This window comes from Monodon monoceros, unplaced genomic scaffold, assembly GCF_005190385.1.
Source record: "Monodon monoceros isolate NGI ecotype Baffin Bay Population unplaced genomic scaffold, NGI_Narwhal_1 Super_Scaffold_4, whole genome shotgun sequence".
Taxonomy (NCBI): Eukaryota; Metazoa; Chordata; class Mammalia; order Artiodactyla; family Monodontidae; genus Monodon; species Monodon monoceros.
In genome coordinates this window covers 6308953-6323224 of record NW_021703781.1, presented here as the reverse complement: position 1 = coordinate 6323224, position 14272 = coordinate 6308953, and the positions used below count along the sequence as shown (strand labels likewise).

Here is a 14272-nt window from a genome sequence, read left to right as displayed (position 1 = left end):
TTGCTTCCTTTAACATTTCAGGAGATCCCCTCAGAATGGAATTTTGAGCTGATGATGGACAGAGGGATACCATTGGAGCTGTGGGCACATTATGTAGAACAGCTCAAGACTGCCCGGAGGATTGCTGTGGAGGACTCAGTTTTACTCGTGTTTTCACTGAAAAATTTTATTCATGCACTAAAGGCTCCTAAATCTTTTCCTAAAGGTAGGACAAGCTGTGAATCTTTTGAATGTGATACTGTGGAAAACTGAGTTATTGATTCCACAACTTGTTCTTTGTCTTGAATGAGAAGTTCCCAGCGGTGTATTCGCATAAGTTTATGCACCTTTTCTCCTTCTCTTCACACCCCTGTAGACGATACCTGGTGGAATCCCGAGCAGCTGAAAGAAGACAGCAGAGACTACTTGTGCTTGCTCATTGGGCTCTTCGAGCTGGTTCTCAGTGGTGCTGACACCGTCCATTTTCGGGTTCTGATGAAACTTTTCATGAAGGTACTAGCTCACCTTTTTCAGGCAGACTGTCCCCTTGAAGAAGATGTTGTAGATTCTTTGAGTTATGACAGTTTTTAATGAACATGAAAGTAGACTTTTAGACAGTGACGAGCATGTGGTGATGGATGCAGACCCTGTAAAGCACTGCTGATTCGTGACACCCGTCGGTAGGTTGGACGGAGACTGACATTGCTGCCGGCCTCCTCATGTGTTAGGCCTGCTCAGGTGTTTAGTAATCACAATGGCCAGATATGTTCGGTTGACTACTGTCATTACCAACGAGAAACTGCAGTTCAGAGAGGTGATTTAGGATATGCAGTCGCTCAGTGAAGAGATTTCATCACGGCACCGTGACCTCCGTGCTGCCACGCCCCGTGGTCAGTTCTTTGCTCTTGTCTTACTTGCCCTCTCGACAGCATTTGACACAGTTGACACTGCTCACTCCGCCCTCATGGTACTTTCTTAGTGAGGCTTCCCGACATCACTTTTGTCTTGGTTTTCTGCTTGGCAACCTCATCCTTTCCATTGTTGTTAAATGTGTTCAAGTGCAAAATTATAGTGAGTCTAAATTCTTTCACACCCTTCCCAGTCGGTTAGAGTACCAAGCGGAGAATAATTTTAAGTGACTAGACAAAGCAAAATGTTGCAATAAATTGTTTTCTGTAATTGTACACTAGTGGAAAGAGGATTTGGAACCAGCTTATGGGAGTAAAAATTAAATTAAACTTCACTGTGTTTTGTTTTTAATTTAGGTACATCTAGAAGATGTTTTCCAGTTATTCAAGTTCTTTTCTGTTTTGTGGACCTATGGTTCTAGCCTTTCAAATCCACTTAACTGCAGGGTGACAACGGTGCTGCAGACTCAGGCTCTTTATGTGGGCTTTGCAATGCTCTCTTCTCAGAAAGCTCAGTGTAAACATCAGCTGGCATCCGCATCTTCTCCAGGTACTGCAAGTAGCATCGTTCTGTTCCGTCGCGACCAGATGGTAATTCTTTCTCCACGTGTGGTGTGTGAAGGTTGTAGTTTGGAGAATTTCTTTTATTTTTTTATTAGTGTGGGTGGATACTCTTTCTGTCTGTGTATGTATGTATTTGTGTGCTTATGTATTTTTGTGTATTTGTAGACTGTTTTTGGTTACTTCTAAGTATTGCTTTTAAGTTCTAAACGTCAGTGGCAAAATCTCACCAAAACAGATAATAAAAATGGCAGGTGGTTAATCATGGGTTTTTAATATCCATCTGTTCATTTTTTGAATAGTAACTGGGCTGTCTAGGGAAGCCAAACCATCATAATACAATCTAGCATTCAACTGATTAATTATTAAATTGGTCTCCATTCAAGCAACCCTCCTGGATTTATCTCTTTTATCAGGTATAAAGTAATTTTCAGGTTGAGCGCTCACTAATGAAACACCCAAAAATAAAATTTCTGTTATATAAAGTAAATTGTAAATTTTGCAAAAGATGCAGAATTTCACAAAGTTGATAAATATGCTGTTGAGAAGTGGATTGACTTGCAAAGCTATTGACAAATGAGAGGATCTGTCAGAATTAGACCCTATAGTGATTGAAGATGAAAAAGTTGATGAGGATGATGGAATCATTTAAGTATCAGAGGAATGAGAGCGGCCTGTGGAGAATTTGAACATGGTCTTGATTAAGTTTTTTATTCCCAAATCACTTGTTATAAATTTTCTATGAAAGCAAAGTGAATGATCATACATTTTCCCCAGAACAATTTCTCAATATTTATCTTTTATTAGCTCCTTGAAAGAGCACGTAATTACAGTTGTAACCAAAATTTTGTTATATGTGAGATAGATATACAATTTTAAGTTTTACTTACACAATAAAATCCCACGAATGTAATTTTTTCTCCACTACTTACTGAAATATTGCAGTCCCTTTTTAAGGTGGATTTACTTTTAAGAAGGTTTATTCAGGTTTTTCGGATGTGAATTTCCTGGACTTTTTTTTTTTAACATCTTTATTGGACTATAATTGCTTTACAGTGTTGTGTTAGTTTCTGCTGTATAACAAAGTGAATCAGCTATGTGTATACATATATCCCCATATCCGCACCCTCTTGCGTCTCTCTCCCACCCTCCTTATCCCACCTCTCTAGGTGGTCGCAAAGCACCGAGCTGATCTCCCTGTGCTGTGCAGCCGCTTCCCACTAGCTATCTATTTTACATTTGGTAGTGTATATGTGTCCAGGCTACTCTCTCACTTCGTCCCAGCTTGCCCTTCCCCCTCCCTGTGTCCTCAAGTCCATTCTCTATGTCTGTGTCTTTATTCCTATCCTGCCCTTAGGTTCATCAGAAACTTTTCGTTTTTTAGATTCCATATATATGTGTTAGCATACGGTATTTGTTTTTCTCTTTCTGACTTACTTCACTCTGTGTGACAGACTCTAGGTCCATCCACCTCACTACAAATAACTCAATTTTGTTTCTTTTTATGGCTGAGTATTCCATTATATATATGTGCCATATCTTCTTTATCCAGTCATCTGTTGATGGACACTTAGGTTGCTTCCATGTCCTGGATATTGTAAATAGTGCTACAGTGAACATTGTGGTACATGACTCTTTTTGAATTATGGTTTTCTCAGGGTATATGTCCTGGGCATTTTTTAAACTTTTTGAATGAATACATTGTAAGCATCTTTCTATATTAATAAATATAGAATTATATATATTTTTTAAATGTCTGCAGAATATTTTGTGTGGAGATACCATAGTTTATTAAAATAGTTATCTACTGTTAAACTTATGAGTTTTCAAAAAAACGAAGTCATAAGTAGTTAGATTTTCTAATTAGGTGTGAAATGTGCTATCCTTTGGCATCAAAGGCAGTGGCTTCTGAGGAATATATGCCTCTTTGTACATAGCATGACCAAAGGACCTAACTTTTCCTCTGGTATTGCTGCAAGACGGGCTCCCTTTCTACTCCTGCTGTCTTGCCTTCTGTCACCTCCCCACTTCCTGAAGTACTTTTGCATTTATGCTGCCTAGATATGTCACAGTTACTCCGCTGAAAACAGGGGAGATGCACTCTGTTCTTCATGGAAGCTCAAGGACCACTAGAGTCCCCCGGGGCCTCAACTAGAGGGCTGCTTCCTCATTGCACCTGTCCTCAGAGCACTCCACTGTGAATCCACAGTGAGCTTCTAGCCATACCTTTTCCCTTAGGAGTCTAGGAAGTGTTGGCTGGTATTTGTTTTCATATATTTACAAGAAAATATTATGCTGTGCAAAAGAAAAAGGGTTTGCAATATTAATATAATTGTATGAGTTAACTTTTTGTCAGTGGCTTGGGAATCTAACCAGTTTTTTTACTTTCTTTGCAAATATGTATTCCAGCTCAGGCTTGCATAGAGCAAGTCTTTGCTAAATGAATAAGAGTTTAACGTTTGTAAGCTGGAGGCTGCTGTTGGTTTGTTATGCCTTATCAATATAGTAAGTTTATCTACATGTTTAAAAGCAAAACTCAAGTATTTTTTTCAGCTTTTATGTAAAATATGCTATTTCAAATCTGAAAAAAATTAGTTGGGAGAATGAAGTCACATAGATTTTTAAGTGGAAGGACATACTTAACAGCTGATTGCTTAAATAATGTAGTTTAACCCACCTTGGGTTCCAGTAACTTACTTGAACATAGTAACCATAGTAGTTAGTACTTTGTTTTTGAATTTGGCTTTTTCTGAAAGCTCTGCCCCACTCTACTGGGAATTTTAGCAAACAGATATCTTGGCCTGATGCTGCCCTTCGTATGAATTCAACTTCTCAGCTGTTCATTTTTGGCTTTACTTTATAAATTAATGTCATGGAGACCAGGAAGGATTTCCAGCTTTCATATGACCTTCTTGGAAGAGTATGAAAGCTTGTCACACTCTTTCTTAGCATTCCAGAAGTAGTGTATGTAGAATGGATCACTTCCAGCAAGATAAAAATCACCAGAATTTGCCCCAGTAAATAGTATGGAATAAAGCTTAAATAACTAATTACCATAAAAGGAATTTAGATGTCTCTTTATCCTGGAGACTTTTCTTCAAGAAACCCTGATTCACTTGATTTCTACCAGGTCCTTGAAGCCGGTTATTTCAGTGTTTTTGAAGTGGGCAGGGCATAGAACCAAGGAAAGCTTCCAGATTCTTTGTCTAAAACCAGCACAACATCCTTACAGATAAAAGGCGATGGCTGTATTTAATAATGATGCAAAAATTCTAAATAAAATACTTGCTGGGTCCAGCAACATTATTTTAGAAAATAAACATTTCCCCAGAGTTCATTCCAAAATACAAAGCTGGTTCAAAACAAGGTATTCTATTATATAACTGGCTAGAGAAAACCCATATAATCATGTCCAAAGATCTGAAAAGGCATGAGATAAAAATCAGTAATTACTCCTAATGAAGTGACAGCAGAGTAGGAGTAACATGATGAAAATACTTCTCAAATCCAAAGCTAGTACTTTTGCCACATAATTGGCGAAACAAAAGCATTCCTGTTAAGTGCATCATTTTTACTGAACATGGTTCTAGAAGTAAAATAGATAACGTTTCAGATACTAATGAGATGTATGAATGACAAAGCTGATATCCCAGATCTGTGGGGTTCTTAGGTTGACTGTTAAATAGGACATCTGCTAACCATTTGCAAACATTAAAGAAGCTTGACTCCAACCTTATTCTTTAGACAAAAATTTCACCTGAACTAAAGATTTCACATTAAAAAAAACTTAGTTTTAGTGTTAGAAGAAAATATGGAATACTAGAGGTAGATACTTCTAAAACTCTTTTAGAGTGGGGAGCACCTTTCAAAGCAGCATGTAAAACTATAACAAAAATTCTTCTATAAAGCTATAAAATTTCTGCATCGAAAAGAAAGTGAAAACAAGCATCTATTCAGGACAAAATATCTGCAAAGTATCACGCACAGATGGGTATTTCACCTGCACTCTTGTGCAAGGATGTATGTAGAGGGTGTTTGTTGCAGCAGTTTTAATGCCAAAAGACTAGAAACAATCTAAACTTTTACCAGTAAGGTAAAATACAGTAACCAGTAAAGTAAAATACAATGGAGCATTTGTATACAGTTTTAAAAGGATATTTAATGTAGATACGTATGTACTTATATGGTATACATTGAGATGTGATAGCAGTTGGTGCAGAACAGGATATGTATGCTGTGGTCTCATTTGTGTGTTTTCAAAAGAATATAACAGAAAATGTCTAACACTTCTCTAGAATAGAAAACAAATAATTAAACAGTGACTGGTCTTCAGAGAGGGAGTTGGAGTTGAGAGGAAAACTTGCATCTTGCACCCTTTGGTACTATTGAAGTTTTACACTGTTTCAATGTTTTGAATCGTTACTTAAATTTTTTTCCCTTTGGTTTTAGTGGTGACATCTCTACTCGTTAATCTGGGAAGCCCCATAAAAGAAGTACGTAGGGCTGCCATTCATTGTCTCCAGGCCCTCAGCGGAGTGGCATCCCAGTTTCATCTGATCATAGATCATGTGGTTCCTAAAGCAGAGGAGATCACCTCAGATGCCACCTATGTTGCTCAGGTAAACTCAGTAGCAAAGAAGATTGAGAGTGTGTATGCCCGTGTGGACACATGAACCTTTTTCTCCTTTCTTGACATTCTGCTTTGCAGGGATTTTTTTTTTTTTTTTGCGGTACGCGGGCCTCTTACTGTTGTGGTCTCTCCCATTGCGGAGCACAGGCTCCGGACGCGCAGGCTCAGCGGCCATGGCTCACGGGCCTAGCCGCTCCGTGGCATGTGGGATCTTCCCGGACTGGGGCACGAACCCGCGTCCCCTGCATCGGCAGGTGGACTCTGAACCACTGCACCACCAGGGAAGCCCTGCAGGGATTTTTATTGACTAAATCATTGAATTTAGAAATTGATATGTCAATGTCTGCACATCTTTCTTCCCCCATTTTAAAAAGATAGCAATGCCATGTTTCATTTCTGCTATCTTTTTACTGGCTAAAAGGCCAGTGTTTAGCTTTTGATAGTAAGCTACCTGATGGGTAGTGATACCCTTTCCTATTAAGGGTATTGAAAATCATGAGCAGTGTCGCATCATTTGGGAAAGAATCTTCCATAAGTAGTACATGTAACTTTTTTTTTTCCAATCCGGTTTTCTTTTTTTGTATACTAGGATTTGGCTACTTTATTTGAGGAACTACAGAGAGAAAAGAAGCTGAAATCTCATCAGAAGTTGTCTGAAACTTTGAAAAACCTACTTTATTGTGTATATAGTTGCCCATCTTATATTGCAAAAGATTTGATGAAAGTACTTCAGGACGTCAGCAGTGAGGTATGTGCAGTTTAAGTGGGCTGTCCAATCCATGTGATGTTACTAAAGATTATTGTAACTGCTCACATGTGCGTAAGACTTTGTGAAGTTGCATATATACACTCAGATGTGAACATTTTATTAATTTGGGAGGGGGAAGAGTTGAGGTGGAGAAAAGAGATACAGGATACAAAAAGCAAATATTAGTGAGTTTCTTTCCATTTTAAAATTGTGTGTTATCCCTGTCTCATCATTGATGTGATTTTAAATGAATTTTACATTTACACAGGGAAAAACACTGGCGATGCACTGCTGAAAAACTGTTAGTTTTTGTTTGTTCTTCAGGTGAAAATCCTCCACAAAATAATATATTTGAACATAAAAGTCTGTGCACATTCCAAAATCATTTACTCATTTTTAAAATGTATGTGGCTGTACATTTTTCTGTGGGGAGAATCCAAAGCTTTCATTATGTTGTCAAGGAAGCCTGTGATTCAAAAGAAAGAGGTTGTGAATCACATGTTTGTGTGGTGGTTTGTGCTGGTACAGAAAAACTGCTTCTCATCCTTGTGTTCCAAAAACGCCCGTGGACCTTACCGTTCTTGGACTGACTGCAACTTGAACTAAAAGAGGGATCAAATGGAGTAAAAGCCATTTGATTATATTGTCTTGTTGTAAGCAAACAGATGGCCTTTATCAGCTCTGTGTCGTCCCTGGTATAAACAAGGAATTGACCGTCTTGGTCTGTAAAAAACCAAGAGTAAATATTTTAGGCTCTGTGGGCCATACAGAATGTGTTGCAGCCACTTAGCTCTGCCATTGTATTGCGAAAGCAGCCTCAGGATGTAAACAAATGAGCATGCCTGTGTTTCAGTAAACAAAATTGACAAAAACAGATGGTCCTCTGGACTTGGCCTGCAAGCCGTAATTTGCTGACTCCTGGTTGAGTTATTAAAGACTTCAGATACATAATTTGAATTAATATTAATTACACAGCATTGGAAATGTAGTGTAGAAAAACTACAATTTATTTTTATAGTCCAAAACTTGAGTTTGTATTTCCTATTTTCAGAAAGTGTTAGGATGCTCACAGATTATTTTTCCTGTCATCTCTAAAGGGTTTGGAGCTTTTGACTGTTACAGACTGAACTGTCAGAGGGGACCTGGGTGCCTTACTTGGATTAATAGCTATCCCCGTGTCTTAAGAGGTCATTATTTTATTGGTTTTTTTCCTCCAGGCTAAGCTTCCAGTCTTGCAGCATATCTTCGGATATCTTTGTACAGCAAGCAAAAACTTGTATCCATATAGATAACTATTTACTAATAAATTTTCCAAACTTTAGATGGTACTTTCTCAGCTGTTGCCTGTGATTGAGCAACTGTTAGAAAAGATCCAGAAGGAGCCCACAGTTGTCCTGAAAGATGAGGTCACTGCTCTGCGTCTCATTCTGGGAAAATATAATGAATATTCAGCTTCCCTTTTACATAAGGACCCGAAGAGTCTAGATATATTTATAAAAGCTGTGCACACAACAAAGGAACTTTGCACAGGAATGCCAACCATTCAGATTACAGCCCTCGAAAAGGTCAGTGATTTCTGTCAGAAACTAAAGCATGTTCAGGGTTTCAAAGATCTGTAATGTTTTACTTCAAGAAAATAGACTGGGCATATCTTAAAGGAATATGATATATTTGACCCATTTTGCAAAACTGAATGATGTACATGAGTCATTTAAACTGACGAAATGGAGACCAGTTTCACATTGTAAAAGAGAATGATAGAAAGATCATGTTTGGAATTGAAGTTTGTTCATTTATCTCAATTGCCTTTTTTCTGCCTCTAGATTACGAAGCCGTTTTTTGCAGCTATTTCAGATGAAAAGGTTCAGCAGAAGCTTTTGTGCACATTGTTTGATTTATTGGTGAACTGTAAAAACTCACATTGTGCTCAGACTGTTAGCAGTGCTTTTAAAGGGGTAAGTTGCAAACTTCCTGCCATTTGTTTATTGATGTTTACTCTCTTCCAAGTAATACCATGTTTAAGTTTCCTCCATTTTATAATGCTTTTAGGAAGTCAGATGTTCCCATTAACCAGAATCATGGAAAAGGAAGTCATAGAGAAAGTGCAAAATCAACGTTATAAGTCTTCATCATTATTTTATTATGATTATTTTTTGCGGTACGCGGGCCTCTCACTGCTGTGGCCTCTCCTGTTGCGGAGCACAGGCTCCGGACGCGCAGGCTCAGCGGCCATGGCTCACGGGCCCAGCCGCTCCACGGCATGTGGGATCCTCCCGGACCGGGGCACGAACCCGTGTCCCCTGCATCGGCAGGCGGACTCCCAACCACTGCGCCACCAGGGAAGCCCCATCATTATTTTTATTGTATGAAATAATTATAGTTTTGAACACGTAGGGTGTATGTTAGTTTGGATCTTACTCATATTAGGGAGGATCTCCCTCTTACACAAGAACAGGAATGAATGGTGGCTTCATGTTCAGCTGGGTCGTGGATTATTCTGCTTGATTTAAATAGCTGTTTAATGACATATAGAATGGAATTGAGAATCTGCTCATTGGTTTATATGTATATTGAAACCTAGCTGTAGATCAGAATAACCACCTAGTTACTTAGTGTTTTGCTTTGTTGTGCTTTTTTAGGAAAATACTTTCACAAAAATAGATAATAGTGTGGTAAAGTCTTAGTATCCAGATTCTGCAGTTTTCAGAATTTTAACATAATTACTTAGATGTCTAAGATGAGTTAAGTGGAACAAATTAAGGCACAGAGCAGTGTCCATAATATGCTCCTCTGTGAGAGAGAGAGTGTGTGTGTGTGTGTGTGTGTGTGTGTCTGTCTGTCTGTCTGTCTGTCTGTCTGTGTTTAATCTTTATAGAGCTGTTGGTATATGGAAAATTTCCCAAACAATACATAAGAAATTGTTAGTGATATTTGCCTTTGGGGATTAGACTGGGCTGTAGGGTTGTAGGGGGACAAAGTGGACAGAAACATGTTCATTGTATCTGTTTGAATCACCGTAAACTGCTCTAATTTTAACCCATGGAATCCTGTCATCACCCATTCTTCCTTCATATTCCAGATTTCCGTTAACGCTGAACAAGTCAGAATAGAACTGGAGCCACCAGATAAAACTAAGTCCTTAGGCACAATTCAGCAAACAAGGAGGCAGAAAATGCAGCAGAAGTAAGAGCTGTGAATGCAGTGAGAACACTGTTGTCCCCCAGGCCTTGGATGTTTTGGAACCATTGTGATTTTTTGATACCCATCAATTGGGCATAATCAGATACAGTCATTTTTACTTATTAGTGTTGATAATGTTTACTCTTCTAACTTTTTGTCTTGTCTGTTTCCCAGAAAATCACAAGATCTAGAATCTGTTCAGGAAGTTGGAGGTTCTTACTGGCAAAGAGCAACCCTCATCCTAGAATTACTACAGCACAAAAAGAAACTCAAAAGTCCTCAGATATTGATACCGACTCTTTTTAACCTGCTGTCAAGGTAATGACACTTGCCTTTGATCTGTGAGAGAATGAGATTCTAATTCTTGCCCATCTTATTTTATTTAACATTCTCTTTTCACATTCACTTCTTCCTTAGCTAGTCTGTAAAAGAGAGCAAGTTGAATACTATAGTTGAAAGATTTAAAGAATGATTATAGGAACCCGTTGCCAGGGCCCGAAACTAACCTTCATCCTGTATTACGTAATAAATGAGCGCTTTCTCCAGCCTACTTTCCTTCCTCACTTTCAACACCATGTCCCCGGGGGCATCATTACTTGTATTTAAGGATATAGTGTGACACCTGCTATATTTTTCAGGTGTGCGTTATTAGATAGCTATAGTGTATGCATTGCATCGCGGATGTGTGCTCTCGTCCAAAAAGAAAGTAATTCTCAAGGTTGTCCTCTAAGGAGATTTAAAATAGGTTGATGGAAGGTGCGATAGAGAGGAGAGGTAATGTGACATAAGCGCCTGCCTGCACTAGAAGAATCAGTTAGAAATCTTACATCATGTTTATAGACTTGATGTTTTTTGGTTTTTTTAATAAGGTTATTTATTTATTTTTGGCTGCATTTGGTCTTTGTTGCTGCTTGCAGGCTTTCTGTAGATGTGGCAAGCAGGGGCTCTAGGCACGTGAGCCTCAGTAGTTGTGGCATGCAGGCTCAGTAGTTGTGGCTTGTGGGCTTTAGAGCGCAGGCTCTAGACTTGATGTTTCTTTTGTTTTTTGTTTTTTTTTGCGGTCCACGGGCCTCTCACTGTTGTGGCCTCTCCCATTGCAGAGCACAGGCTCTGGACACGCAGGCTCAGCGGCCATGGCTCACGGGCCTAGCCGCTCCGCGGCATGTGGGATCTTCCCGGACCGGGGCACGAACCCGTGTCCCCTGCATCGGCAGGTGGACTCTCAACCACTGCGCCACCAGAGAAGCCCTAGATTTGATGTTTAAATAATGTTAATATTTTATTAACATTAAATGTTTAATGTTAATGTTTTATTTTAAATTAAATGTTTATTTAATATGTGTTCTGGACAGTGGTCATTAATGCAGCACTGAAATTGTACAACTCTTTCATTTCCCATCATTTCTCTTCCGGGCATCCTGAAGGTGTTTAGAGCCTTTGCCACCGGAGCAGGGAAGTATGGAATACACCAAACAGTTAATTCTAAGTTGTTTGCTTAACATCTGCCAAAAACTCTCTCCAGATGGCGGCAAAGTACCAAAAGGTGTGTAATTTGTTGGAAGGAGAGGGGGGAAGGATTATCTACTCTGAGTATGAATGTACCTACCACTTAGAGATTTTTTATTTCTCGCCCTGTAGATGTTCTCGATGAGGAGAAGTTCAACGTGGAATTGATAGTTCAGTGCATCCGTGTTTCCGAGATGCCTCAGACCCATCACCATGCCCTTTTACTTTTGGGTACTGTTGCTGGAATATTTCCTGTAAGTGTTAACGATTTAAGACTTAAGCAGATATTTTTTTCCGTGGAAATGCGTAGGCCTGCACTGTTCTGAATTCAGTGGACATTTTGGATCTTACAGCACTGATGGGACCCTTGGCCCTGTTTCTTTAATAGCTGAGACAGTAAGCTGGTTGATCTTGCTCTGCTTTGGTTCCCCTTTTTGTGAAGTGGAGAATAATAGTAACCTTCGTAGGATTGTTGTGAGAATGGGATTGGATAATTTATTGTTAGCACTTAGCACAGTGCTAGGTGCAATGTAGCTATCCAATAAGTGGTGGTATTAGTGTTATTTGGAAAAAATCCCGTGAATCCTCAGGTAATCCTCACACAGCTTTCACAGTGACTTAAAATTAATTTGATTATAAAGTACCTCAGTTAAAGAAATTGTGTTCCTTATAGAAATACGTCATTTAAAAAATTTTGAAGAGATTGAAATTATTTTCATGTAGGGGATTTAGGTCAGATGTACTTAATCTGGAGTTGGTTTTCCATGACCTTTAGCGGGTCTCTTAATCTACTAAAATCATATGCAAGATTTAATGTGTATGGGGTTTTTTTTCCCCTTGGTGTAGAGTCAGTAGATCTCAAAGGGGTTGATAATCCAGAAAAAATTAAGAATCATTGATATTTTTCTTTTGTTTTTATTGAAATATAGTTCGTATGCCATATGAATATATAGTTAAATGCCACCCATTTAAAGTATACAATTCATTGGTTTTACTTTATTCACAGAATTGTACAGTCATCACCATTATGTACTTCCTAAATGTTTTCATCAACCCCAGAAAGAAACCCCGTATGCATTAGCATTCACTGCCTGTTTCCTTTACCACCAGCAACCCTGATCTACCTTCCCTATCCTAGATGGTTCCTGTAATGAAATCTTATAATACGTGGCCATTTTTGTGTCTGTTCTGCACTTCATGTAACGTTTCCAAGGTTCATCCGTTTTGAAGCTTGAATCAGTATTCTTTTTATGGCTGGATAATATACCATTGTACGTGTATACCACATTTTGTTTATCATTAGTTTACGGACATTTAAGTTGTTTCCACTTTTTGGCTGTTAACAGTTACGCTGCTGTGAACACTCGTATAGGAGATTTTATGTGAATATGTTTTCAGTATTTTCAATAGGAGTGGAATTGCTGGGTCATACGCCAACTTAACTTTCTGAGAAACTGTCAGACTGTTTGCCAGAGTGTCTGTACCATTTTGTACCCACCAAGCAGTGTCTGAGGGTTCTATGTCCCCACTCCCTCACAGCTGTTATTGTCTTATTATAGTCATCCTAGTGGGTATGAAGTGGTGTCTTCTGATTTGGATTTTGCATTTTCTTAATAATTGATATTGATCATCTTTTCATGTGCTTATTGACCGTTTGTTTATTTGTGGAGAAATGTCTTTGCGAATCCTTTGCCTATTTTTAATTTGAGTTCTTTTTATTGCTGATTTTAATGAATCTTGATACTTGATGTGCTTAAAATGGAAAATATGGAAAAATGTGTTTTCTTTCAGGATAAAGTTCTACACAACATCATGTCTATTTTTACATTTATGGGAGCCAATGTGATGCGTCTAGATGATACTTACAGTTTTCAAGTTATTAACAAGACAGTGAAAATGGTAATTCCAGCACTTATGCAGGTAAGCTGTCTTTCCACCATCATGGGTGTTATTTTTCTGATTTTTAAGATTTTACATAGAATGAAATTCAAGTAGTGGTAAATACATGACGTGAAAAGCCTTTCTGAAATGCTCAGGTATTTATATGCCCCTTAAATTTTAAAGCGGTGAAGCTAAGGAGTACTCTTGGAAATAATGTCTTTTCCAGAAATACCTACAAACATGCCGAGCTGGTTCTGCTGTACTGCCAGGGTGTAACTATACAAGTGCCTTAACATTCCTCTGACAAAGTGCATTTACATTTACTGTGTATCTCAGGACATTGCGTCAGTTTGATAAGACCCCTGTGTAGGTCGATGAAATAGGAAGTTTTAGAGCAAATGTGTTAACATACAATTCAACAAACATTTACCGAGCATTCCCTTGAGAGCTCAGTACACAAAGAGATGAGTGAGACCTGGTCTCTGCCGGACTAGTCTCAGCAAGGAGTGAAGACTTTGAAACTAAAAAGTAGCCTTGAACATGAATGGGCATGGCTGTCCACTTGCGTTTTCTGTTTACCCCCACTGTTGTCACTGTCTTTCCTCATGCTATTGACCATTTCAGTGATGACCATACCCAGCACCTCCTCCTTTTATTCTTGGTACAAGGTTGGTATTCTCTGTCCAGCAAGTTGGCCACTACAGGAGACGTATATAAAAAGGAAAATAACGATATGCGTTAATATGGTATATGCCAGTGGTATTTGATAAACACTGAAGAGTTCAGGATAGGGGAAGGTCCACGTGGGCCAGGATGACCACACAGACTTTATTAAGAACTGGACTTGAATGGGTCTGAAGAGGAGATAGGATTTGCCCC

At 38.7% G+C, this 14272-nt stretch overlaps 1 protein-coding gene across 3 annotated transcripts in view; it reads left to right on the top strand.

The window, feature by feature from the left end:
- Window positions 1-14272, top strand: part of HEATR1 (HEAT repeat containing 1) — a 50099-nt gene that overhangs the window by 18408 nt on the left and 17419 nt on the right. For all 3 annotated transcript variants that reach the window (XM_029201179.1, XM_029201181.1, XM_029201182.1), the window contains 12 exons: window positions 22-205; window positions 356-492; window positions 1245-1437; window positions 5898-6067; window positions 6668-6826; window positions 8149-8391; window positions 8650-8781; window positions 9906-10009; window positions 10181-10324; window positions 11431-11549; window positions 11645-11766; window positions 13304-13432. In XM_029201179.1, the coding sequence (XP_029057012.1) occupies window positions 22-205; window positions 356-492; window positions 1245-1437; window positions 5898-6067; window positions 6668-6826; window positions 8149-8391; window positions 8650-8781; window positions 9906-10009; window positions 10181-10324; window positions 11431-11549; window positions 11645-11766; window positions 13304-13432 (1836 nt within the window). The remainder of the gene's footprint in view (window positions 1-21; window positions 206-355; window positions 493-1244; window positions 1438-5897; window positions 6068-6667; window positions 6827-8148; window positions 8392-8649; window positions 8782-9905; window positions 10010-10180; window positions 10325-11430; window positions 11550-11644; window positions 11767-13303; window positions 13433-14272) is intronic.